Genomic DNA, 27,074 nt, shown 5'->3' on the forward strand with positions numbered 1-27,074 from the left:
GCAGCCTCCATTACACTTCAGACAAAACTTCAGGCCAGACCTCTATCTTAAAGGCAAATTCTGCTATTGGTCAAGCTGGGTCTTATTACACAGCAGCTAAGTCAGCCAAGTTGAAAAGGAAGTGGATTACTACAACAGCTGCAGGGATTTCCAGGGGACAACTTCCTGTCTTTTTAAAGGAATTATTCCTTTTCCCTTTCTTGAGATAGATGAGTGGGTTGTCAGAACTAGCTGTTTCCCCATGTTTCCAGTTTTTATGCTAAGCTAAGCTAAGCTCCTGGCCTCAGCTTCATATTCAATAGACAGTAGATAAGTGTATTCCCCGAAATGTTTAACTAGATTACGTTACAATTGTAGGTTTTTTGGAAAGGTTGAACTCCTACAAGCCAAATCTATGCAACAGAGGTTGTGAGTCAATGCTATCATGATAAACAGGCATAATTAGCTTTATTTGAGAAAAACACACAGGATGACAAAAAACAATGTTCCCCCACTGCCTCCTCAGCACTGTCCAAATTCTCAACAGCTGTTTCACTACAGAGCTGCTTTCCCATCCAGTTTTAACAGGACAGTTGACAATCAAATCTCCTAACAGCAAATCTTTCCCAGCATGTTGATATTCACCGAGTAATGAGACTCTATATATTTAATTTTCACTCCGTCCTTGGCCTGACAGCTTCCACTAATTATTTTGCAACACTTTCACACACACGCAGACACACGGGCGTACGGATGGGGAAACAGGGTGGAGGCTGAAAAGGGATGCAGTGCTTTAAAGGACAAACACCAAACTCCAAACCAAAATCCCCCAAACTTCACCTCTTCTCACTTTGGACAGTATGACTCTGAGCAGGTGCCCACACCCACAAAATACCCCACCTCCACCTCCATCCCCACCCCACCCTCTCCAGGCCCCTATGATGAGCTGTCAGATTGCTCATCTCCAACCATCAGTGTTGATTAGAAGGTAATGGAGCCCATTTGTATGAATAGAGCTGGGGCCGAGGTAATGATCAATAGACACCTTGACAGATAGATGAGAAAAGTAGAGACACACACACACACACACACACACACACACACACACACACACACACACACACACACACACACACACACACACACACACACACACACACACACACACATGCACACGCACGCGCGCACGCACACACTCACACATATATGCAGGAGGCCAGGCAGAGAAATGAGGCTGTTTGCCTGCAGAACAAATGGAATGACAAAAGGAATCTTCCCCACACTACATTGTGTGTTGTTAATACAAGACGGCACTAAACAATGCAATCCACAGCCCTCCTCCTTGCCTTTCTTTATTCTCCGTGCTACTACGCCGGTGTATGCAAGACATCGTCATTCACAGGGCGAAAGGGATGTCACAGACCTGAATTTGCAGGACGGTGTCAGAGGTGGAAACAGCAGGAAATCCTACGATTGCCTGCACTAATTTTGATGTATTTCCTGTTGTAGATGATGAGATGCAGGAAATTGACGATCTAATGCATGACACAGGTGTGTGTTGGTGAAGGATAAATGTAGGGTTTGTATTTTCTGAAGATACGTATAAAGAAGACCAGGGACTGTAAAGCACACGAGAGAGCAATCACTTTCCATCCTCCATCTCTATTACATGTTATGGCCATATGCTCGTGTGCTACAACTGGCCCTCCCCCAACTATATCACCATACCAACTACAATCACCAACCCCCAACATCTGCACCCTATGGAAATCAGGTATTGTTCCAAATATGGCCTGCTCTTTTTGCATCAGATGCCCCCACCCACTCCACCTCCACCACCACCACCACCACCACCTCACTCCAAAGAAGCCCCGCCCAGGCCATTAGCAGGGATTTTCCATCCAATCCATCATCAGTCTTAGCCAGGGCCTGTGTGTCATAAGCGTTACCTTGGAAACCAGACTTGCTCGGTACGCGGCCAAGGCTTTCAGGTACTCTTTCTTAGCCGCCTCGGTTTTCCTCTTGTACCCCTGTGAAGAAAAAAAACATCAAAACAAGAGGCTTCGGGTGAGAGGAGAGGTTGACATGCTCATAAATGTGCAGACACACAGGTCTGTCTCTGAATACACTCACACACACGCCTTTTATCTAACACTTTCTTAAACACATCATGCACACACGCACACACAAGTCCTTAATGTTTCCCTTTCCATCAGAGCCAATGGTACAGAACACCTCTATTTCCTCATCACCGCACTAAAACTCCCTCATCTCAATGTGTCTCCCTCTATTGTAGCAGCACATCATTTCTATTCCAATCCACCTAAAGAAATGAAGTGGAACTCCTCTCTCTCTCCCTTTAGCTCCACAATAACACTCATATCAGCATACTGACATTAGTGATACACCAGAATGGTTGTTGTCATTTGGCACATTAGGATACAGTCCCTGCCTGTGTTTGACTTTTGTTTGAAACTGCCTTCCATGTTGTTTCAGTGATGTATGAACGTCTGTTGTCACACAGTTAACTGCTGCTGCTGCTGCTGCTGCTGCTGCTGCTGCTGCTGCTGCTATGTGTTTGAATGAACTTAGCTGGTTTGCATAAAGAATGTGGCTTTGTGAGAGCATAAGGATACGTGTTTTTGCACATAGGTATTTTTTGCAGGTATTGTCCGTGTAGGATGTGGAGTGTGTGAAAATGGGCCTATTAGCTATACGGGCTATAGGCAAATATCATGTCCATTATGCAAAACAAAAGGAGAGAGAAGCATGCTGGGAAGAAGAAAACCAAAGGATTTACAGTATACATTGTGCTTTTGATGTAGAGCTGGGCATTGACGATTTTTATATTAGTGCTCTTGTGACCTCTGGTGCTGATACCAAACAGAATTTTTTTATTAATACCTAACTCTGAGGGTATAAACATGTTTTCTTGTTTATACGCCAAACTTCTCAAATGCTAAATGTCGCCTGCATAAAAGAACTTTGCCTGATTTTCGATTTAAGTAAATATTTGATGAAAAATACATTATTACGAATTTAATGATGCCAGCTTTTATTATGTGTCGGTTTTCGATGCCCTGCGCTATGGACACATTTGCTTTCACTCAATCCTCTTTCTGTGTAGCACAGAGCTGATGCTCCAAACCAACAACAAACAGTTTTAGTGCCTTTAAATACACATCATATACTACGCTGCCTTTACACAGAATCCTTTCTTGAAAATCAAACCTGCCTCATCCCAAGAGAATTGCTAATAGCAAAAGAAACTAACAACTGTGGTTTCTTGGTGTTGAATACCCATGAGGAAAAACATTATGACCTCCTATAACTCTGTCATCATTAGCATTTCCTACCTATTACTGCTGAGCTGGAGATGACATTAAATAGCAACAAAAACAATAGACTGCTCTTCCTGGATAGCCAAGATGCCCTTCAGCTATATCCAAGGACGAGACGATAGTTGGGGGGGGGGGGGGGATCACTAATTCTGTATTCTAGGCACGATCAAAATAGCAGGCGAGAGATATAAATAAAGAGAGGAAATGAGAAGTTCTCACATCCCTGCTTGTCAGAGGGCCAATGAAGATGCATGGTGTGGAGGCATCAGCTATGGAGGCTGGAGGGACACAGGAAGTGTGGAGCGTACCTGCGCCTGGAGCTTTGTGGGAGTTTCATTTTGGCAAAGAGGTGATTTTCACTTTTACAACTATATTTTTGGAAAATCCTCTTTTGGCTTGATGGACACTGCGCTGCTAAGAAAAACTCAGAGGACGCCTTTGCACTGTGACAGTTGGTGCGTCACCTTGGGTGTATTCATATCTGATTGTTTGCTTTTGCAGGGCTGCACTAGCACGTGGGTATGAGAGTATTTACACACTGCATAACTGCATCAGTTCTAGACTCCTGAATTCTCCCCGTGTGCATTCGTGCTTTTCCCATATTGACCATTTCGTGCCTGTAAAATGTCCAACTTTGTTAGTCTCAGACTGTTTTACGGGCTGCTGTTGCACGGAATACTACCCCATCCCTCCTCCTCCCCTCTGCTAGAATTAAATTTAGAAAGAAAATCATTTTTATGAGAGTCAGGGGAGTGGGGATAAACGGATGGATTATCTTTAGAAAGAGAAGAAGTAGCTCATTAAGGTGAGCTGTATCTCACAGCAATGTTCTGGTAATTACACAGCACATAATGCCAGGGAAAGGCTGCTCGCCTGCTGCAGCACACATGCCATCTACTGGCTGGACCAGAATGCGTGCATGTGACTGTGTGTGTTTGTGCCAATGTGTGTGTGTGTGTGTATGTATATGTGCATTTTCATTTTAGTGTAAGCAGTGAAAATGTGCATTAATATGACTGAATCTACTAGAGATTCCTGGCCACTCTATTGTTTCCAATATACCAGACCCTCATATTTTGTACCTGCTTCTGTTCCTCTCCTAGGCTGTCCCACATGGAGGCCACGATCTTGGAGACGTCCCCGAAGGTGGCGTTGGGGTTTTGGCCCTTGATAGCCGCCTGGGTGTCTCTGAAGAAGAGCGCATAGGCCGACACAGGTTTCTGTGGCTCGTTGGGGTCCTTCTTCTTCTTCTTCTTTTGAGGTTTGGGTTTGGGCTTCATCATTTCTGCAGAGGGCCGCTTCTCACTGCTTATCTGGAGGCAGAAAGAGGGGTGGAGGGACGAGGGAAAAAGAGACACTGCTGGTCATAAATCAGACGATGACAATGAGTCTTTTGCTGCAGCTGCTACAGAGCGAAGTATTTCATTGTTTAATGCATTTATGGCATGATGCATCTGCATGGTGATATTTTCAAGGTTAAATAACCATTAACCACTGTGCACATGTCGCGTGGCATAAAAGAAATAGACACATAGAACATTCAATAAACGCTGGACAGAGGGTGAAGGCAGGAGAGTTCTGCGAAGAGCAGCAGCAGCAGCATGTTCCGAGAAGAGAAAACAGATCAATTTACGGACATGGGTGAATGAAGACTAACAGGACGTCAGTGAGACAGGTTAGCCTCTGGGGTGCGGGAGGAGGGAAGGGAGGTGCGGTTCAGGAGAAACTGGCCAAACATGGGAGAGGGTGGGGGGAGTCCTGGGCTAATTGAACTCTCATTGGCAGCTGTTCCAGTTGGTTTCACATTGGCAAGACTTCATCGTGAAATCGCTGGATTGGTGGATACTTTCTGGTTTTCTTTCAATCTTTATTTTGTCTCCATGTAGATCACAAAGAATTCAATTCCACTTTCTGAGGCAGCCATAAAAAAAAGGATTAAATCTATATTTTTCACATCACGTACCCAGGTGGTTTGTCAACAATAACACACTGCAGTCTCACTACATTTTCAGGAGGCAAAAACCGCTCACATCTGTGTGATACACTCGATCCAATACACATGAATACATTTTCATTTTCCGTGCAGGGGCTTTGACGGGGAGTCAAATCCAGGTCACCTGATCCTGGTTGCGATTCTATATGGAAATTGCCTTCTTTGCTGAGGAGAGAACACATCAAGCACGGGAGAAGGAGGGAGAGGAGAGGGAGTGGGGAGTGAGAGAGAGAGATGTGAAGAAAGAGGGAGAGGAGGTGCAGCAGAGGGAGGACGGCCAGGAAGAAGTGACGGCTTGATGTTGCCATTAGTATCGGCAGAACATCAGTTAACCTGAAATCTTGGTTGCTGTGAAGGCAGGAAAAAACAATCCAATTTCCATCCATATAATAGAAGATATAATGACATACTGAATATATAATGATATACATTGGCATTATATCAAATGAGGAATATTTATGTGCACTATTTACGGTTGAGGGGTTACTCAAATGCTGTTAGGGACTTCGAGTGAAGTGAGAGCGAACTCTTTTTTTTTTTTTTCTGGCAAACAGTTTTTATTTCATCAGGTTGCATTTTAGAAAATTTAAACAGCTTTGTTCTCTTTCATGATCCCCTGATCCTGGGTTTCAATGTTGAAACTCAGCAGGAGGGGAGAACAAACCATGAAAAAGATTTGTCCCTGCGCGAGTATCAAACAGCAACTTGAGGACATTTAAAGACGTTCACATCCATCTAATGCATACTTATCACGGGATTAAGCAACAGCCATGTTCTCCCCTTTAACTGTCAATTGGAAAACAGGAAATGACTGCCTTTGAAAATCGCATTGTTTCAGCAAAGCATTCGCAGCCAAACAGCACACTGTATTCCACACAGCATGAAATTAACTAATCAAAATTCAAGGTCCAGGAGCACATTTGGCAGCTAAAGAAAAACTTCAAAATGGCTTTTGTGGTGTGCGGAAATGAATGGATGTTCTCATTCAGGGTTATGTGAAAGTGTTGCTTGTCTATTTCACAGCTTACAGGTAATTTTTTTGTGCGAGTATGCCTGGTTTCATTAAAAAATAATCATCCCTCACTTTTAGGCAATGAGGCAGAAGACAGGCATTTGAAACGACATCTGTTCCACCCGAGCCTTTGAAGTGAAAATAGAATAAACTGAAGGTAGAGCTAATGGAATGACAAAATGGGGAAAAAAGAAGGCTAAATAATCTCCAGGAAAATTCACATGTGTTCACAGAGAGGAGAGAGTGATGACACTCAATAGCTTGCAGCTACATGCAATCAACCAGGAGAACAAGGGGCATATTCTTCCATTTCTTTATTTATTTTCCTCTCTCATTGTACAAGACTCATGTTTGTGAATTTATTGGAGGCCGGCAGAGGAAGATGAAATATCAATGAAAGACTGGAAAGAATACAGATGAAAAATGAATGAACATACTTTGAAAAAGAGTACAATAAAACCAAAAAGAGTACAATAAAACCAAAACTCCACTCACTGAAAGTGTTCATCGTCTTCCTTCAGTAACCGTAAGAGGACAAATCCACCTTCAGATGTAATCTGGACTTTTTCACGTGCTTTCATTTTCTCTCACCCTGTCTAATTAACATCTTCCTACATTTCCCAGAATACCCTCAAAAAAGAAAAAGTGGGTGTGAACTTCATTGAAAAAGGCAATTTGAAAAAGTCAGAATAATGTCTGACAGGAAGACAATATTTGACCAAGAAACATTTTCACTAGAATATGACACTGGCTTTGATTTGACTTAACGTATATCTAGATCTATTTTTGGGCTCGAGCCGACAAAAAACAGGAGTGAAATGTGAACTACCTGGCTGCAACAAGTAGACAGACACAGCTTTCACTGCAAATGTATAAATCCACATTAAAATAAGCATAATAATTCCACATTTGTCACACTAAAAAGACAAATAATCTTGTTTCCCGATCATTTATCTTGAATTTCTTCAATTTTATTGCTCTTATAAAGTCTTTGTTTCACTAGATTTCAGGTCAAATTAGGTTTTACAGCTGCCTGATTTTTAGAAATCTGCAGATTTTAGTGAAGATGCTGTAAGGTCTCAAGATTAATAGTTGCTTGTTGGAGGGGATTTTTGCAGTGGCTCAGTGGAGTTTCCATAACCACAACAAAGTGCAGACAGCTGATTTCACATGTTACATCTGAGTAATTTCATGTGGATAAAATTACTCAAATACGAGGACCACAGATGACTTTTATTTCTTCCTCTTTGCCTTAATCACAAACACATTCATCCGAGTGGTTTTACAAGTCATTGATGGTGGCTAAACAAATATCCACCACACATCCACTCTGTAATAACGAGCTTATTTTCTTTGGTTTTCTCATTCAGGTGCAGAGAAAAGTGATGATTATGACAGCTGTTGTTGTCAGCTGAGAAAAAGAGAGTCACATCCCTTATTCATAACACAACATCCTGTGGCGGCACTGCTTTCTGGCCTATTTTCTGATACTGTCAGTGGAGAGATTGGTATCTGGTCATCCTCTACGATGGATTTCTCCCCATGTGACTGTTGATGTGAAGTGTTGAGTCTGTAAAGTAGCTCTTTGATTCTGATGATGTGCTGACACTGGTTCCTGACGTTTACCATTCATACGTGAGACTGCTGGACATTTATCTCATGTCCTACAACACTGTGCTGGAGATATCGTGATTTGACATGAAGTAATTTTGTCTGTTTGGCCAGACATCCACAGTAATAAGAAAAACACATGTATGCCCTCCAAACATGTCAACAAATATAAATCTGAACATTTCCCTTTAGCTTCCAAGTCACTGAGGAACAGGCTCATTTCTTAATAAATATGAATGATGAATTTCAGTTATTACATTATTATTATTATTATTACTGCAGTGAACATGCACAGACGTCTGCTTTAGGTCGTTGTCTTCTTCTTCTGGAGCTTAAGCTTTAGCGTGCAAGTCAAATGACAGAAAAAAGTGACAACGAAGGTGAATTAAGAGGCCAATCCGAACATTGCCATCTCATAGAAAAATGTCTGAAGAAGCAAGAATCCATTTATTCCGCGTGCAAAAGGTGGAACAATAAAGTGAATGTTTCAGTCAAAGGGCCATTTACAGACTGTGTGCTTCTAGAGACATAAATACTGCAGCTATACATAATACACCACACTATATGTGATATCAAACAATAATTTTTCAATGCTTTACTTAGAAAATATTTGTCATACATATCCTGTAAGAGAAAAAGCCAAATGTTGAAGGTTTTTAATGTTTTTTCAGGAACTTTGTCTTAATACACTTTTATCTAAAATTGGCAACATTTTAATTTGAACCTTTCTAATCACAGTTAAAGTAAAGATGATAGTAAGTAAATCTTTGATATCAGTTTTTAGAACACGATAGTTTTCAACACTTCGTGCTACATACACTTTTTGGTCTGTACATAGAAAGTACTGAGGTACTGCGACCATGAGACCAGAAGATATAAGAATAAATAATATTTAGTCTTTTCTCTACACAAGAGGACATGCTGCCCATTTACAGGGCAGATCAACAGTGATGTTGAAAAAAATAAAGACATTTTCACTTCATCTATATTTTAAAGACCACAATGTAGAGACGGCCAAAAACAGCACATGGCTGTTGCTAGGTGAGACCACCATGTCTTGCACAGAGCAGTTGAGTCTAAATATATTTTGCACACAGCTTTATAGTTTACAAGCAAAAGATTGAACTGTAGTGTCAGCCTTAGCTCACTCATCCCATCAGCATTCCTGTTGTCTGACAGAGAGAGAGGGAGGGGGGAAAGAGAGATGGAACGGGTGGTGGACACGGGGAGAGAGATAGGGAGGAGGGGGAAGCTGTAATTCTGAATGGACAGCACTGCACTGGCAAGACAAGATTAGAATTGACAGCCTGATAACTGCGTCACTATCAAAACAGCAGAGACAGAGCGAGAGATAGAAAGAAGGAGGGAGAATGAGGAAGTGGGAGAGAGAGTGAGAGAGGAGTGGAGAGATGCAAAGGAAAAGAGAGAGAGAGTTGATGTAGAGAGAGCAGATAAAAGGAGGAGGGGGGAGGTGGAGTGATGTAGAGAGAGGAGGGTCGATAACAAAAAGGACAGGCGCAGATGCAGAGAGCGACAGAGTAAAAGAGACATGAAAATTAGACAATAAAACCAGGTAATTGTATGGGAGAGTTTTTGTCAAATCACAGCCTCCTGAATATATGCATCATCATCATCATCATCATCATACACACTGGGCAACAAAGTGGAGAGTGCTGCATGGCATATCGATTTCAAAAGGCCATAAAAGCACACAGGAACTGCTCAGAGGTGATGCACAGATGCACTCTCTCTTTACGGTGATGGTCATTATACCGAAGCATGATGCAGATGCTGGGCACGGCACTTAATCAAATCTGAATGCCGCTTCCATTGATTTCAAGCCAAACAACTGTACAATGGAAAAACACACACAGCAGTGGCTTTCGGTGTAATATGCAGTTTGTGTGCAAGCAAGCATCGACATAGAATACATGATAGACACATTTTTACATGCTAGTCTTTGCAGGGAAAAGTCTGAAGAATGAGAAGAAATGCTACTCAGCAGCTGATGGTGATACAGAAGAGGCTCTTTAAAACAGCAGCTCAAAAACATCAATAAAAAGATTTTTAGTGAAACGGTCTTTGATTGAGGCCTGACTTGAAAAAAGCCAGGAAAAGTAGTTTTAACAAGGAGACTTTTCAATAACAAGACCACTTTTAAGATTGTTGTTTTCAGTGCTGAAGTGCCTAAATGCTGTCTTAAGAATGGACTGAAGAAGTTGTGCTTTTTCTTAGCCGATACCAATCCTTTAAAATATGTCCAGACTGGCCTTGATACCGATACTTAATTGTTTTAAGCTGTGCGAGCATGTGTTTTTGTTTTTTTTTTCAGTTTCTATCCACTTGATGAATCTAAGTCCAAAATTCACTCTCTTTTAAGCTCCGCTTTAGTCTCCACCAGCTTCTGAGGTAAATGTCTGGCTCTTAAGCTGCTAAAAGCGCCACTATGTTCACCAGCTAGTTGCTAACTCTGCCCCCGTTGCCTGTGCGGAGCAGGTTTTCAGAGCTTTACAGCCGAGGCTGCCTGCTGCACCAGAAACGATGTCGATGGGAGTAATGAGAGAGAACTAGACCAGAAGACTACAACAATGAAAGACGCTACTTTGCTCCTTAGAGCTATGATGACCTGTTTGGTGAAAAACACTTAATGGATTTGCCACTCCGAGAAACCACTTTCAGATGCAAGAAGTCATGTGAACCATTGTTAATATAAAAATACCGATAGTAGCTGTTTCAAAGATTCAACATTGCATCAACATTAGTCTCAATGTAAATGGATCTCATCTAATGACTTTAGAGTAATATCTTCCCTGGTGAGAGGATCAAAAGCTCCAATGAACCATGGCACATAATGTTCAGGTGGTTCAGGCTACTGTATCTAGTATACATTCTTATGATCTTATATCATGGAGACTCTGATTGAGGAAATTAAATAATGATATTCATAAAAAAAACCACATATGTGGTACAGCAGCATAAATCTCTTCAACAGCACAGGCACGGACCGCTCCATACAAGCATACTGGAGAGAAGTGCAGCTTAGTGCAGCTGTTACAGACTCTAAGCCTTTGTGGGTTTATAAATAGATAAATGGCCATGGTTAGAGAAGCAGCAGTGAGAATAATGTAATTTCAAGATGCCATATATAATTTTTCTGCAATTTTCCCTACCAGCTGTAACTCGCAGCCTTAAGGAGAAAGTGGGTTCCTGATGATTGTGTGGTGTGACAAAAATATCAGAACAAAAAAATCTTCTTTCATCCAGTCATCTTTCATGGGTGGCTGCAAAGTCAGCTGGTTTAAACACGTGAAAACATGTTTGTCAACTGAATCATCCATCCAGTTGTTAGCTGCAGCATGTAAGGAGTGCAGGAACGTATGATGAATGATGAATACTCTCCAAAGTTTTTCCAGAAGACATCATGTTTTTAAAATGAATTACAGCTTTTCTCTACCTGACTGTATGATCAGATGATTTGGGAGCAGGAGAGAATAAATGCTGGAGTGGCTTATGAGAGAGAGCAAGCAAGTCTTTGTTAAGTTTCCATAATTAGGCTGCGGGATCATGTGGGCTTACATTTTGGTTTTTATTACATGCATTTAGTTGTTATTTAGATATTGGTTTCACCTAACATTTCAAAGTGCCCCTGTGTGCAATGCTGTCAAGATTGTGGCCTTAAAAATGTTGGCAGGCAGGATGAGAATGTAAACAAAGCTGTTTGAGATCTGAATGATTCAACCTTCTCAAAACTAAGACTGCCTGTAGATGCCATGAATGGAATCCAAGATGCTTGTTAAAACACATTCTTACAACCTGTATGAACATCACACAATGTGTGATCATCAACTTAAACCACAGTTCCTATAAATCCTTCTTATCTCCTACTACCTGTCAATTATTTTACAATCACCCCTGTGTTTGTCTTGTCATTTTGTTTTCCCACCACCTAGTACACCACAAAGGCTTGATGGATTCAAACATACCTTAAAATACAAACTGTGCCCTCCTCATCTGGAAGAGATTACTGCTCCATGTCAGCCTGCCCATCTGTAAGCAATGAGCTGGACTGCACATCAGCGCCACCGCACAGATCTCTGAGTAGAACCAGGCACTTGTCCAGAAAGCAGCACTCATCAAATAAAACTATGGTCCCGCCAAAACAATAATGAAGCGGAAGTGCAGATTCATGGCTGTGATCTAAATGACATGAAAGGACATCAATGGGAGACGCATAGACCTGATCCATAAAGAGCCCATTATAGAATTTGTATCCAGTTCTGATACCATGCCATTACAAATATACAAGGTCTTTCTGATGTGGAGTATTTGATTAGTGTTTTCAGACATGCAGGCTTGCACTACTGAGCTGGCAATGTGGATTTGATTCCAACCAATATTCCCATTGCAGATACTATATATCAAAATCAAGCCCAAAGCCGCTGCTGAACTAAGCTGCATGATTTATCCGACTCAGGAAAATGATTGACAGCTCTGAGGAGTTCCTCCCTACGAGCACTGCCTAACAGCACTGGACCTACTTAATCACCCTAAATTGCGAAGTCGAGGCCCTTGTATTTGGTAATGTGGTGAAAACAGTGGCAAGTGAGAGCTAATTAGATTAACGGTAGTTTAACGAGCTGTTGGAGGGGCCCCCGCAGATTGGATTTTAATAAATAGTGGCAAAAGCATCTGCTATGCACTTCCTGGCTCTGCTGGCATCCTAATTGGCCCCAGTGGGTTGCTGTAGCTCAGCACAGCACAGTGCAATTTAGGAGGGCGAAAAGGCAAAATGCTTATCTTTAGTCCAGGTAAGTCTGGGAAACGAAATAAAAACACAGTCTTTATGATTGTAAGGCTCCACAGGCACAGCTTTATCAACATTAACACTCTACATATACAGTGTCTAAGACTTTTATCACCACAGAACATCCACAAAATGTCCACAAAGCAGGTGGAGAGAATAAAACCGATTTGGACATATTGAGCTTTTCCTGTCGTTTGTTTTCAAGATGAAATGTTCCCATGATGAGGTCTTTGTAGGGGCAACAGCACAGAAAGGAAAAAACAATTAATCAAACAGGAATGAGCGACCATAGCAGGGTTATTTCCATAGCAACAGCCCGAGGGGACAACTTGAACCCTTTAATGTGAGCTGGTGATGTCTCTTTGTAAACATCTGCGCAGCGGGGGGAGAAAGCCAATGAGAGAGCCTGGCAACAGAAGCATCACAGGGCAGCAACCTCTTGGTAACAATCGAAGTTTCCATTATCTAGTGGTGAAAGGACCTAAAAGTGCTCTGAAATATTGTGTTTGGGAGCATTTGAAGTTGATAAGCGTCTTTGTACTACTGCTGTTAAATGTCCAAAAACATTGAGGTAGTTTACAGTGAAGCTCACAGCTGCTAAAAACAACCTGCAAACGATCAGGAAAAAGTGAACTGTCATCAAAGCCATTTACACAAACACATCTGATCTTCTTCTTACATCCGGCAGCGACAGTCATGATCTCTCTCACGTTCATGCCTCATGCAACCTGCAACCGGTAGGCTCGTTCAGCTGTGACCACAAGAAAGCAGCATTAAAGTGTTCATAAACAGTGCAAACTGCGCTCATCAAGGGTCGCATATTGGAGGCTATAAAGGAACTAGGGAGGGGGGTCGTTGTCCAAAAAAATCTTTCTTTGTCTACTAATGTGAAAATGAAAACACACAAACAAAGCTTGTCAAATGTAAGACAAGGACTTTAGAGGTACAAGAGCAATGCATGACCTGAAAAGAGAAAAAGAGAGCCTGCTGCCCAAAGCTCAGAAAGTAACCTGATTGCAGTCTAAAAATGACAAGAGCAGCCTAAGTATACGGTAGTAGAATAGTAATTCAGTCAACCACAATGCTCTCAGTGTGTAAAAGGGAACGAGAACCGCCTATAGTTCTCAGTGGTCCACGCTCAAGTCAACAGTCCTTTTACTAATCTTCAATCAGTTCTCAGTGAAGTGCACAAAAATTCCCAAATTTCAGAAACACCTAGAAACACTGCCTCAGGCTGTTCACCTCTGTCACCCTCTCAAGCTGCACTTTACATCCATGTCTGCCCAGACTCATATAATACATGCAGTGAAGACTTTGATAAAAGGTATTAAGTGTATTTTTTGGTGAAATGGAAATTATGACCATATTGACATGCATGATTCCAATGCTGTCTTCACTTAGAGACCATATTTACAAAGGACTGATGAAGAGCTTCATAGCATGGTACAACAACAATCAGATCAATATCAGCAGAACCAAAGAGCTAAAATACTTCAAATATGGATGCCGCTGCAAAGAAGCTACAAATTGCAAAACGCAGATGCTTCACACACATCTTCGATCAGCACAGTTTGAATGTGGACACCGAGATTAGTGTCATCAAATCAGAATCTGACCAAATGTGAAATACGGTCACAATCTACCCTTTTGTTTCTGAGTTATGACATTACATTATGACATCACAGTGAAGTTGACCTTTGACCTTTTGGATAGAAAATGTCATCACTTCATCATTTTATCCTTTGAGACATTTGTGTGAAATTTTGTCATAATTAGCATATGAATTATTGAGTTATGGGCAAAAACAGGCTTTGTGAGGTCTCAGTGACCTTTGACCAGCAAATCGAATCAGTTCATCCTTGAGTCCAAGAGGACGTTTGTGTCAGATGGAACGAAATTCTTGCAGGCGTTTCTGAGATATCGCATTGACGAGCTGAAGACGTGACGCCTCCAGTCACGGCTGCCGCTGGCACGTCGGCCTAACAAAGCCAGTAACAGTCTTTAACAGCTCTAGATAAGATGTGAATAAGGACTGCTCCGCTCTCCCTGGGTGCTGAAACAACTCATCAGTGACTGGGCAGTATGTGGAGCCTGGCAGCATCACCGCTGGCAGGAGCAGGTATCCATAAACCTCTTACAAACACTCTTTTCCCAAACCTCAGTGGTTCCTTGGGCGAGAGTAATGGCCTCTTTGCACTGGGCTGCGCTGTGCTATTGTAGAATCACAGAGCGGTTAATTGAAACAAATGACTCTAATAATGGGACATTATCCCCACAGGCTGGCTTTGTGGTGGGCCTAATTAGCGTTGCGGTGGTGGCGAGGAGGACGAGTCACCACGCTGATCCCTCAAAGGAGGCAGCCGAGGCCCCCTTTTAAGTGGGCAGTGTGGGATTCTCCTACTTGTAGCGAGTCAGGGTGCCGGGTTTGTTCGCAACCAGCGTGGTAAATGTAAACATGTCTCGTCACCCGCGGGTCCCTCAGAGGGTGAGTCCCGCTCTGTTAGCTGCCGTGCTGAGGCTGCTTTTCCCTGCTTGTGTTTCAACTCTGCCCGGATGAGGGAGCTCAAAGGATTTGAGGCTGATGAAACTGTGGATTATCTTTTTCAACTAATCAATAAATAATCTGATCTACAAAATGTCAGAAAATAGGGAAAAAAAAGCCCATCACAGACATCTTTAACTTGCTTGTTTTGTAAAACCAACAATTCAAATCCCAAAGGTATTCAATGCAGAACCATAAGAACAAAGAAAAGCAGCAAAGTCTTTCATTTGCAAAACTGGAACCAGAGAATATTTTCAGTTGACTGACTAATTGATTAATCAGCTAATCACTGTGAGTATTGCCAACTCTTCACTCTGCTGTCCTCTTGCATGTCATCACGTTCTCCTTTGCGGCGTCAATGGCCCGTAACTAATGTGACAACATGAGATATTGTTTTCCAGATGTATTTTGATCACCACTGAAATCTGTTTTTGCCATTCCTAATTGTTTACCCTTGTACATGATGATCCCAGAAAGTCAGCTGTAATGCAGTGTTCAAATCTCTGTGACCAAGCTGTTTTAAATATTCATTAGTCGTAACACTCGCCTAAGGTTATTTGAATTAGTACCATGAATATTCATGAAATGCAATGAATGAGCATTTGTTTTTAATGCTCAATCCATTAATACTCCTCTTCATTGCTTCGCTGCGAACCCTGCATGATAACCTGCACAAAACAAAGCTTTGCTTTTTAAAAGCACAGTCTCCTTGGAAGCCTATTTGTTTCAGTTTAAATGAAACGGGAGTGCCCTCCCAATTATCTCGCTGTCATTTCTCTTGACAGCTACAAGACACATTGTTCACCCGTGTTGTGGAGTGCGGCACTGAAGGGCATCTGTCTTTTTTTGAAAAGCCACAACAGAAAAGATTTTTACTGCTACAAAAAGTGATTTATCTGGGAACGTCACTGAGATGTCATATCTATCCCAGTGAAAGGCAGCAGAGCAAGCAGGTCATATGAGATATGTCTAAAACCTACACTGGAAAAGAAAGATTGCTGTTTCAATTTAAAAAACATGCGTAATCCAACTGCACTGAGCATGTGAAGTCAAGTCAAACTGAAATTTTCAGCAGCGTTTCTGTTTTGTTTTTTTAAGATAAAGTTTATTTTAAGGCAGTTCCTCTCATTAGATTTTAGGCTGCGGACGGGCCTGGTGATCTTCCAGGTTGAAACATACATGATGTGCACCTTTGGCCACTGACTAGACCCCTGAGTTCACAGATTCTACTGTAAACACATTTTTCCTTTTTGTGGATTTTCATATTAGTATGAATGAGCACTGATAAGCTTACTATGTGCTTTTAATGGCTTAATTGTGCCTCTATCTAACTACCCCTGTGTTGTCAATAACCACAGCTGTCAATACAGATTTTATGTTGCTGCATTAAAATAGTTACGGCCTTTCCCCTGACTGACTATGTCCTAAATGCCAAGTGATGCAAAATAACTTTCCTATCACCGATTAAATGAAGTCAAGCTCACATAACCTCGTAGCAATCAGTGACTCTGACGAAGACTGAAATAAAGGCACACACATACATGCAGTAAACACACTTATAGTGTATCATTGTTGAGCATGCAAGACAGTGCAAACACACTGTACCAATGCACTAATAATGTGCTCAGTATTTCATACTTTGGATGAGGTCAACTTATTTTCCAGTTAAAGCTCCTCTAATCAATATTTTCTGTTTTACCAATGAATCGAATGACTATGTGTAATGTGAACGGGGCTGCTCATTGTGAATTATCACCTAACTCTGCACCTTCTCAGCCTCTTTTAACTAACTGTTGTGGTTTTATGTCCTGATAATGACCTGTTTATTACAAACTAAACCTGCTGTAACCCCAGTTTCCAGCAGCAGTAGATTTCAACAAATCAAATCTGACAAACTGAATACCATAACTGTTCAGCACTAAGACAAACAAAAGAGCAATCAATCCCAAACAAATAAAATGATCAAAAATCTGTTAATGCAGCCCTAAAATAAATAAGCATCTTCAACTGACAAATTATGCATGATATCAAAAACAACTTGTCAAAATAACGCCTGTCTCAACTGTCTCAACACAGCAGCAAATGGACTGCCGGTGGACTGTCACACATCACACATCCTGCCAAAAATATGAATCTGGCACCACGTGTTTAACAAAACTAAACAAAATTCCCAACAGGATTCATCTGACTGAACGTGTGGCATAAACTTGTAAAACTTGCAGCTGCTTTTTTGGCAGCAGGGGCTTTCCTACTCCTTCACCAGCCTCATTAGACTGGTAATGAGATGGGGGCTGGTGCTCTGTTTCAATATTTAAACGTGCTGGTGCCCCTCAAGGCTCCGTGTTGGGGCCGTTCTGCAAACTCCTCTACGATCCCTCATTACCGTCTGCCAGTGAGTGTTCCTCCTCCTTTATTTTTTTCAAAGGGCCACATCTTCTTACATCTCCCCCCGTCACAGCCTCAGCCAGACCAGAACGATCAGGGGGCTTGTTGAACATGAGACCCCCGGGTGCCACCTCTTCCCTGAACACCGGGGTGGCAGAAACGCTGACAGCTTAGGGTGAGACAGGGATTCTCCCTCAGCAATGAGCATTCACACGAAGCCATGTCCGTTTCTCAATACCAAGTACGCCAAGTTCGGACTTAGCAAGTTCGACTTGGGAGTACAGTCTCTCCAGGACGGGAGGACGCAGGACCGTCATTCTGCAATTGGAACAGCAGCGTGCTTGATGATGTTAGCAGGACGACACATCTCCGAAAACTTTGGAGCAAATGTTAAACTACGCGCTATCGTGATGAATCGACCACAGATTTTAAGTTTTGACATCCGCTTTCTCACATAAAATAATCTTAAAACCACATTCCGTACTACTAAAACAGCAGTATTTCCAAACTTGTAACTTATAGTTGTGAGTCCTCTCCTCCGCCATCGTTGCTACGAAATGCATTCTGGGATACGTGGTTGCCCCAAGTCCGCACAAGTCATCCGATGCATCCTCGATAAAGTGGGAGGGGCAATAACACATCCGGGTATTTGAGTGTACTTGTCGAGATGCGGACTTTTGAATTGGAACCGTACTTGGACTCAGAGTGATGACGTTTCTCAAGTACACAAGAACACAAGTACAGAGAAGAACGCATATTGAGAAACGGCCCATGTTACATTTCACAACATCCAGTTTCTGGCTCCATTCAAAGGAGCGGACAGAGCAGGTCAGCGTTGTGGGTGGAGTGAAGAGAACGTAAAAGCATTTATGATTGACAGCTCTGTCTTTTATAATGCGGACGCTGATCCTTCTGCTTTTTGAAGTCCTTGTAAATGTTGCATTTTCAGATGAGAAATGGTTCAAAAGTGTCACTAAAGACTTTTACGAACAACATGTGAATGCAGCAGAAAGGATCGAATGCTGCATCTGAACAGGTGCTACATCTTCCAGCAGAAAACCAAATCACAATGTACATAAATGTTAAAGCTCCGAAAGTTGCATTAGACTCAATGCATGTATTTGACACCTGTTTTATCCACCTACTATACTTTTTTTCTGCTGCCTGTGGAGTCATAATTAGATGGAAAAGAGGAGGCTGACAGACAGAATAAATTTAGCTTGAAAAAGCAGGGCTCTTGCAGAGACATATGCTGTTCTGCCGGCCAGAAATCTTAAGATTATTATATAGTCAACTCTAAATGAACAGAAATTACAGTCTTTAAAGCTTCTAGGATGAACTGATGCAAAATTGTGCGCCTGTGCAGCATGATGATGATGGCCAATCCGCTGCTCTCAATCCCGTAATGATCTAACTGCTGTAGGATCGATGTGCGCTGAAAAAGAGAATCCCAAAGCAGGGAGAAGTTTACAGAGCTTTAGCCTTAGGCTAAATGTTGTACAAAAACCAGCAACAACATCCCTGGAGATGAAGCGTATCTGTTGCTCCAGCTGAGCTTGTACTTGTAGGAGGTTTATATGTGCACTGAAGGATAGCTTTTATTGAAGAGAAGAGTATCCTTAAGGTAATGCTGTTGACTTTTTATTCGCTTCTTCGGTGATGGGGAACGAAGACTGCTGAATGATTAGCGCTTTGGTTTTCCAGCTATCTCCTCCAATTTCTGTCTGTAAGTCTTCTGTTAATACAACACAACAAAGGTAAAGGCTTGTCTCTTCATTTCCGACCCCGGTTACACTGACAGCCTGTTTCCATCCACCCTTATTATTCTTTAAGCATTCAGCAGACATAAATTCAATCTTGCTTATTATACCTTTATCAGTATGAAATTAAGGTTAATTGACTTTGTTGGGGAAGCATCAAATGTAACATCCCTAATGGAACCAAAATGAAAATAACGTCATCTCCAATTGCTTTAAAATATTTCTCAATATACAGCCTACTTTCCTATTCCGCAGCCTCAGAAATAAGCTCCTCTTGTCCCAGGAGATAATAAATGAATTGAATCCACCCCCCCCCCCCCTTCCTTATCGGTCATCTATTTTTCCAGAGTAAGCTATTACTTGCTGGGGTTGCTAGGCAACAAGAAATATTAATAGCGGCTATTATTAGCCAGGCTCTGCTGGAGTAGTACTAAAATGTGGAAGTGGGAAACATGAATGTGTTACATAAATCTCTGGACCTTTCACAGTGTGTGCAAGTCTCTGTTTGTGCAGTGATTTATTGCAATGACGGTTCATTTATGAGAAAAGGGGGTGTGAAATAAGAAAATGGAACATTACCCTGAAGGGCTATTTGAGAATAAATAATTGCAAAGGTGAAACAAAAGCTGTGTGAGAAGCAGGCACTCCCTCTCTGTTTCCTTCTAAAATACTATTGGTCAAAAGGGGCTGCTTTGTTACATATACTCATGCACGGACATCACGTAAGTATAAACTTAATACCGCATAAATGCATCCAGAGACACGGTTTATATGTTGTCTTCTACTAAAATCAACCCATCCAAATCATTGTACAGGTTTGCAGCCACTGGGACTAAAAAGCAGCCTGACTGTAAATGTTCCAGTCAACAGCATCTTTCTCCTGCACCCAGCATATTCAGAACAGTAGCCAATGGATTGTGACCTAATCCTGAAGACTGGCTTTAATGGAGGCCTTAGCTACCACCCACGGAAAAAAAGAAGCCTGCAACTTATGCAGTTTGATTCTGAAAATCACATAAGACCTGATTAACGGAGGATAAATGCCACGGATGCTCACATTAAAGCATAAATATTCATGATGGAGGGCAGAGAGAAAAAAAGTAACATTTATGTCAGATGAAAGTATATAACGCTGAATAATTCACCACACAGGCCATCTATAATTCATCTGGTTCGATCCTATGATTAAAGCATTTGAATGTGTTCGCCAGGGGTGTTTACATGTTCAGTCTGAAACATGTTTAACACAAGAAAAAGTCCCTTTACTGGAGGGGGGAGCGGGGGTCCTCAGCATCCCTTTGAAAATGAAAAGTAGCTGACAAGGAATACCCCCCTCTCCTCGTCAAGATTTCTTGTTCACCCCCCCATCCCTCGCTGTTCCTTTTTGCTTTGCCGATCATAACGAATGAAAATGTGCAGCGCAGAGTTTCTTGCTCTCTTTCTTAGCTCACTTTGAGGCAATGAAATCTTTGAGTTGTGTAGCTGAATAGATATTAAAGGTGCTCTGCTGCAAAGGTCTGGGTGTTAAGGAGGCAGCAGCTCTCTGTATTTATAAATGTTGCATGTAGAGACCCTGGCCAGGCTCAGACTTGACTGTCTCAGCTTCCTTGCCCTCTAACCGAGATAATTATCACTGTAATAGAAGAACGCTTACCCATAATAAAAAAATGATCTGAGACTGTTGACACAGAAGAATTAGTCACTTCGCTGTTTCTTTGCTTTGCAGCAGTATCATAAGATCATCAATTTTTGGAAACATTTTGAAAAGGCTGAACTCTCCATGACTGAACATGTGAAACCTGCAGAGATCCACGGGCAGTTGCGACCACGAAGACTAACAGCCTACCACAGCGCTTGATCGGCATTATCACAAAGCTGGAAAGGGATGGACAAAAAAAAAAAAAAAGAGGCAAACTTACCGAGTGCATAGGCCCCGAGAGGAGGTGGCTGTCCTGACCCAGCATGTTGGACATCATGAGGGCGGGCAGCTCGGGGTAGGAGTACGTGTTGAGCAGGCCATTGTGAGGCAGGGAGTGGAAGGGGTAACCTGACTCGTGCTCCATGAGGTGCAACAGAGAAGGGTCGGCGTGGTTGGGGGGTGTGATAGGGGGGATCTCGTAGTCTTCATCCCCTGCTCCTCCTCCTCCGCCACTGCTGCCTCTGCCCTGACTGGAGTAGCTCTGGAAAGGCAGAGAGAAGAGGGGAATCAATCGCAGCAACCTTCACACATTTACTAATTGTTGCTACATTTTCAGGGTTGCAAAATGGTTCATTTGTTTGCAACGCATCTAAAAAAAACCAAGGAAAGCTTTTGCCGCTAACGGACAGCTAACAGATGCTAATATATGTGGGAAACTTCTAACCCACCTACAGTCATTTTGATACCTTTGGAACGTGGGAAGAAGCACATAGAGAAAATCCACATGAACACAACAAGACCACACAGAAACTTTCCACCTGCATCTCAAACCAGTGCCAATAAAATAGCATCAATAAAACACAAGCCTGGTTTCAGCACTCTCTCTCTCAGAAGCAGCAGATGCAGCCATCAGACAATCGAACCACTGTACAACATTTTAATGACAAACTGAAGTTCAGTATCTGGGTGAGAAAAAGCAAACAAAGGCTGATCCAGAGTAATTAGAAAAAAACTTCATAGCTGGCTTTTAAATGCACCTGTTGATTGTTGTTGTGGTGCATATTTGTGTACGTGGCAGACACTGAACACAAACGTACACGGCAAATTAATTAGCATTAGACAACAGCAGCTGCTGTACAGAGTAATTTGCTTCAGAAGTCTTGTCAGCTTTAAAGCAACATACCGTCAGCCTGCACGCCTTTAAAATATACTTAATCAAATTCATTAAGTGGGAAAACACCAGTGACACTCACTTAAGTTGCTATTTTTATGATCTCGTAATTATAATGCCAATCACGTGTTTTTGAAACAGAAAGGCTGGACGAAGCAAACCTCACATTCTTCATCATGAAACATATCCAGCATGTCCAAATGACCCCCACCAGGTAAAAGAGCACAGATTTTATGGCACTAATACAGTGATACATGAGCAGAGCCTGTGGTTGTCTTTTCCAGGGCCTATCTTGACATAATATTGCGCTGAGAAATATGGTTTTGTGCTCTCAAAAAGCATACTGAGGGTATTCACCAGGGAATGAAAAGCAATTTTGTCAGAGGCAATCTGATGCCAACTCCCCTTTATAATGACTGAAGAAAATTAATCATCACAAATAATATTCCAGTGTCAGCCATTCAAGAGCTTTTTAATAGAATTTTTATTATTCATGTCTCGTGGTACACATCAACTAGTCCGTTCTGCAACATTTCAGAAATCAATTCAATATCATCTTCGTGTAGGCTGTCATCTCGCCTGCCAGTGCAGCAATTCATCTTGCAAACAAATATTTTTAGCAAACAAATGGCAAGAAACGACGCTACAATGTCCCCACTAACAGAACCGGTGCTTGAAGATAGGATAAAAGTCTCATAATGTGCACTATCATTAGGGAGAAAATAATAATAATAAAAGGGAGTATGTTTACTATCAGGGGGTGATGTGCTATTTTCTCTTCCCATAACGCTCACTCTCCTCGTTTGGTGCTTGCTCAGAAATATTATTGCTGACAATTCCTTTTCCCACGATGAAGGTTTTGCAAATGTCTGTTTCTTCATTGTCTAACATTTGTTACTATTGTCATTTGTTATTATTGTTAACAAGTGTATGCACTGTTTTCTGTTTTTTTTTTTTTTTTTAAGATTTTTTTGGTCTCTTGCCTTCATTGGATAGCTGAAGAGAGATGGGAAAGCAGGTTGGAATCGAACCCGCTGTGGTAAGGACGTGGAGGTGCCATGATCATACACACTAGTTATAATAGAATAAAAATGAAAACTATTCAGATTAGGTTGTGCATCTAGTCCTAGCTATTTAAAGTATTACATCTGAGTATTCATGCATTAAACAGACCACAGACAGACCATGTAAAGCTTCAGTCTGTTGAGTCACGACCTGTGTCCCCTGGGTTGTGACCCCATGCTGACTGAAATACAGCCACTATGCAAATGCTCAAAGGTCATACATGTACAGATAAAAAGAAAAACAGTTACACCACTGTCCCTTTAGTGCAGTGTTTCCCCAGCTGGGGGCTGCAAGAGCTGCAATGGTGTGGCGACTGATTGACTGAAAAGGAATCAGCCATAACTGTGATCACTAAGCAATCAATCGTTTGTTGTTTCTTAATGGCAAATGTGCTGGTTGCTTCGCAAATGTGAATGTTTGCTGGTTTTCTTTGTCAGTAATGATAATAAACTGAATATCTTGGTGTTGTTGAGCATTTGAAGATGTCACCTTGGTCTCTGGGAAACCTTTTTTTTTGTTTTGCTATTTTATTAACTTAAGACTCATTGACAAAGTATTCAGCAGATTCACTGATAATGAAAACTATTGCTAGTTGCAGCTGCTGTGCGAGAGGAAACTGAGTCTTTGACTCAGAAGAAGAAAAAAGATTTTAGCTCCACAAAATTACTTTCATTTTTCTTTCTTGTGGGACATAAATTCAACAAGTCCTCCAGTTTCAATGAGAAACTGTGGTGGTTGGCCATTGCCTTTCAAAATAACACATTTTCCGATGTGCCACACCACACAAACATGATTCATATGATTGTTTTCTCATCTACCACCACTATGGTTAAAGTTTGGTTGGGTTCAGCCCATAAAATACTTTTAGTTAACCTTAGCGGAGCATCACAGTCATAGACAGAAGAAACTGGTGTCAATCACATGACCTCATCTTCTGAAGATGTGTTTGTCTCTGCAGTACGATGCATGTACGCAGCTGAATAGACGCTGCTTGGCTATAAAGGGTCACAAGCCAAAAAAGGCAGGAACTCTAGATAGGAAGCTAAGGTACAACCCTTTCTGATCACCGTAAAGAAGGAATGAAAGAAGGAGAGGCTTGTTCGGCCAGAATGAGTAATTTAACACGCTGAGGGATGTACCAAGATTTAAATGCTGTCAGAGCTATTTTATGACCGTGCCTTCCATCGCTTTGGTGATTCCTTTTTTTCTTTACAGCTTCTTATGATGCCCTTGGAGATAAGACACAGGACAAGGACATCACAAGTTTAATATTTTCAAACATAAATAAATAATTCATAAATATACTGTCTTTCAGGACATGGAGGAGAGTGAATAAAAGAGCGAGGGGTCAGAAACAAACGCCAAATGTTGATTCAGCCTTCTTTCACTAACCTTCACCCCCCTCCCTCCAGAGGTGAAATTTAAGCAAATCTGTCATCTTCCAAGACAAGGACGTGACTTTGGATCTTTGAGGAGTCTACACATCATTTTCTTTTCTTTCCATAACTTAAACACGATTGCACTGAGCTTGTTTTTTGCATCAGTTGTGATTTGACATCAAAAAACCATATTGCTTTAACATAGTTTATAGATGTAAGATACTGCTCCGAGGCATATTGACTATCATCATACATAAGGCAGATCCTGGTTCTTGGAGAGAAAAACATTGAGATGATGCATCCCAGGGGAACTGTTCGCAATTCTTTTTTAATCTATGGGAGATGCAGACTGAAAAAATGTATAATGTCTGATGTTTCACACTAAGATCAATTAAAACACAAACACACATTAAGTAGAATTAAGGCCTTGTGGTCGTCTGCATCCAACCAACCCCAAGCTGTAGTTTACAGCCATGTCTGTTCAGACTCAATACAAAGAAAACAAAACATGTAGTGAAGACTTTAATGTGAATTTGATGAATTAGCTGTTTTTTTTTCCAGGTGGAAGTTAACACTATATTGCACATGTATGACTCCAGTGAATTATTCAAAAGGACTGATGGAGTGCTTCATCACATGATGCAACAACAATCACTTGAAGATCAGTATCAGCAGAACCAATGAGCCTGTGGTGAACTACAACGCTTCAAATGTGGATGCTGCTGCAAAGAAGCCGCAAACTAAAACATGGATGCTTCACTCACGCCTTCAACCCAGCAGCACAGAAGATCTAAACAACCAGCACAGTTTGAAGGTGGACACCAAGATTAGAGTCATCAACTCAGAATCGACTGAACGTGAAATGGTCCCAATCTCCCCTTAACATTAAGACATCACAATGAAGCTGACCTGGATAGAAAATGTCATCACTTATTTATTTTATTCTTTTGAGACATCCATCCATTTCCTATGCCTGACTATCCCTTTTCGGGGTTGCGGGGGCGCTGGAGGCTATCCCAGCGAGAAGCGGGGTACACCCTGAACTGGTCGCCAGCAGATAGCAGGGCAACATATGTAAACAAACGACCATTCACGCTCACACTCACACCTAAGGACAATTTTAGAGTCACCAATTAACCTAATGAGCATGTTTTTGGTCTGTGGGAGGAAGCTGGAGTACCCGGAGAGAACCCACGCATGCGTGGGAAGAATATGCAAACTTCACACAGAAAGGCCCTGCCCGACCTGGGGATCGAACTGGCGACCTTCTTGCTGCGAGGCACGCGCCCTCTTTTGATTCATTTGTTTGAAATTTTGTCATAATTAGCATTTTGAACAGGCCAAAGCATGCTTTGTGAAGTCTCAGTGACCTTTGACCAGCAAACCTAATCATTTCATCCTTGTTTGTTCCAAATTTGAAGATTTTCCCTCAATGTCTTACTGAGAAATCACATTCACCAGAATGGGATGGGCTGGTGGATGTACGAAAAAACCTTAAAAAAAACCTTTGTCTCCAGAAGCAACTGTCTTGGGTATGGAGTCATAAAAAGTGGTTTTAAGAGGAAGCTCAAGCATAGCAGTATTAACGACGCTTACTGTTTGGTTTGAACCTAAGGTAATATTATTCAATTGTATCTTCTACATCATTAAGTTCTGCGGTGTCACAAGCTCAGTGGAGCTAATGACATTCACTCCTACATAACTTAACCCAAAGCTTGATTAATTCCACACAGGAAAGAAAGGAAGAAAATGTATTTTCTTGCTTTTAAAGCGACCCAGTGCTGTGCTTAAGTAGCAGGTGACCGTTATTATAATATTAACTCCTAACAAATGAAGCCTGCGTCACTGAGGCTGATCCACCACCATGACCACCACCATGCGTTGTCAGATTCGCAGCATTATTTCCTAACAGACACGGTTTTATCAATCTTGCTTTACAGAGCAACAGCAGCTGAAAACCTTGCTTGTGCTGGCCCCCACCGTGGTTTAACCCCTCACCTTGCTGCAGTCATGTAGCTGCGTCCTCCCCGGTGTGTGCAGTGACATCGCTGTTGGATGTGGTTACAGGTGCAACAGCAGAGACTGTCTGATCACACCCAAGAGAGTTGAAAGTTTTGACCACAGAGGGTGGCAAAACACTGCCTTTCAAAGTTAGGCTGATGAATAGAAAAGTTTTTTATTGAAATGTGTTTTAATTCAGCAAAACAAAGTAAAAAGTATTATATTATAGTATGTGCAGAAAGTCAGACACCACACAGAGGCACCAAGTCATATAGTTTCTAGTCCTCTCTCTTGCATTAGTTTATGTATGTTTGTTAAATTCTCTCAAGATTTGGGTCCGTGCTGCAGCAACAGTAACAGCTGAAACAGCACCTTGACATGTTAGCTTGTTA

At 41.7% G+C, this 27,074-nt stretch overlaps 1 protein-coding gene across 2 annotated transcripts in view; it reads right to left on the bottom strand.

Annotated features, from left to right (window-relative positions):
• Positions 1-27,074, bottom strand: part of LOC139334703 (TOX high mobility group box family member 2-like) — an 80,837-nt gene that overhangs the window by 3,947 nt on the left and 49,816 nt on the right. For both annotated transcript variants that reach the window (XM_070967793.1, XM_070967794.1), the window contains 3 exons: positions 21,347-21,607; positions 4,403-4,633; positions 1,929-2,009 (listed from right to left, as the gene is read on the bottom strand). In XM_070967793.1, the coding sequence (XP_070823894.1) occupies positions 1,929-2,009; positions 4,403-4,633; positions 21,347-21,607 (573 nt within the window). The remainder of the gene's footprint in view (positions 1-1,928; positions 2,010-4,402; positions 4,634-21,346; positions 21,608-27,074) is intronic.

Source organism: Chaetodon trifascialis, chromosome 8 (genome assembly GCF_039877785.1).
Source record: "Chaetodon trifascialis isolate fChaTrf1 chromosome 8, fChaTrf1.hap1, whole genome shotgun sequence".
Taxonomy (NCBI): Eukaryota; Metazoa; Chordata; class Actinopteri; order Chaetodontiformes; family Chaetodontidae; genus Chaetodon; species Chaetodon trifascialis.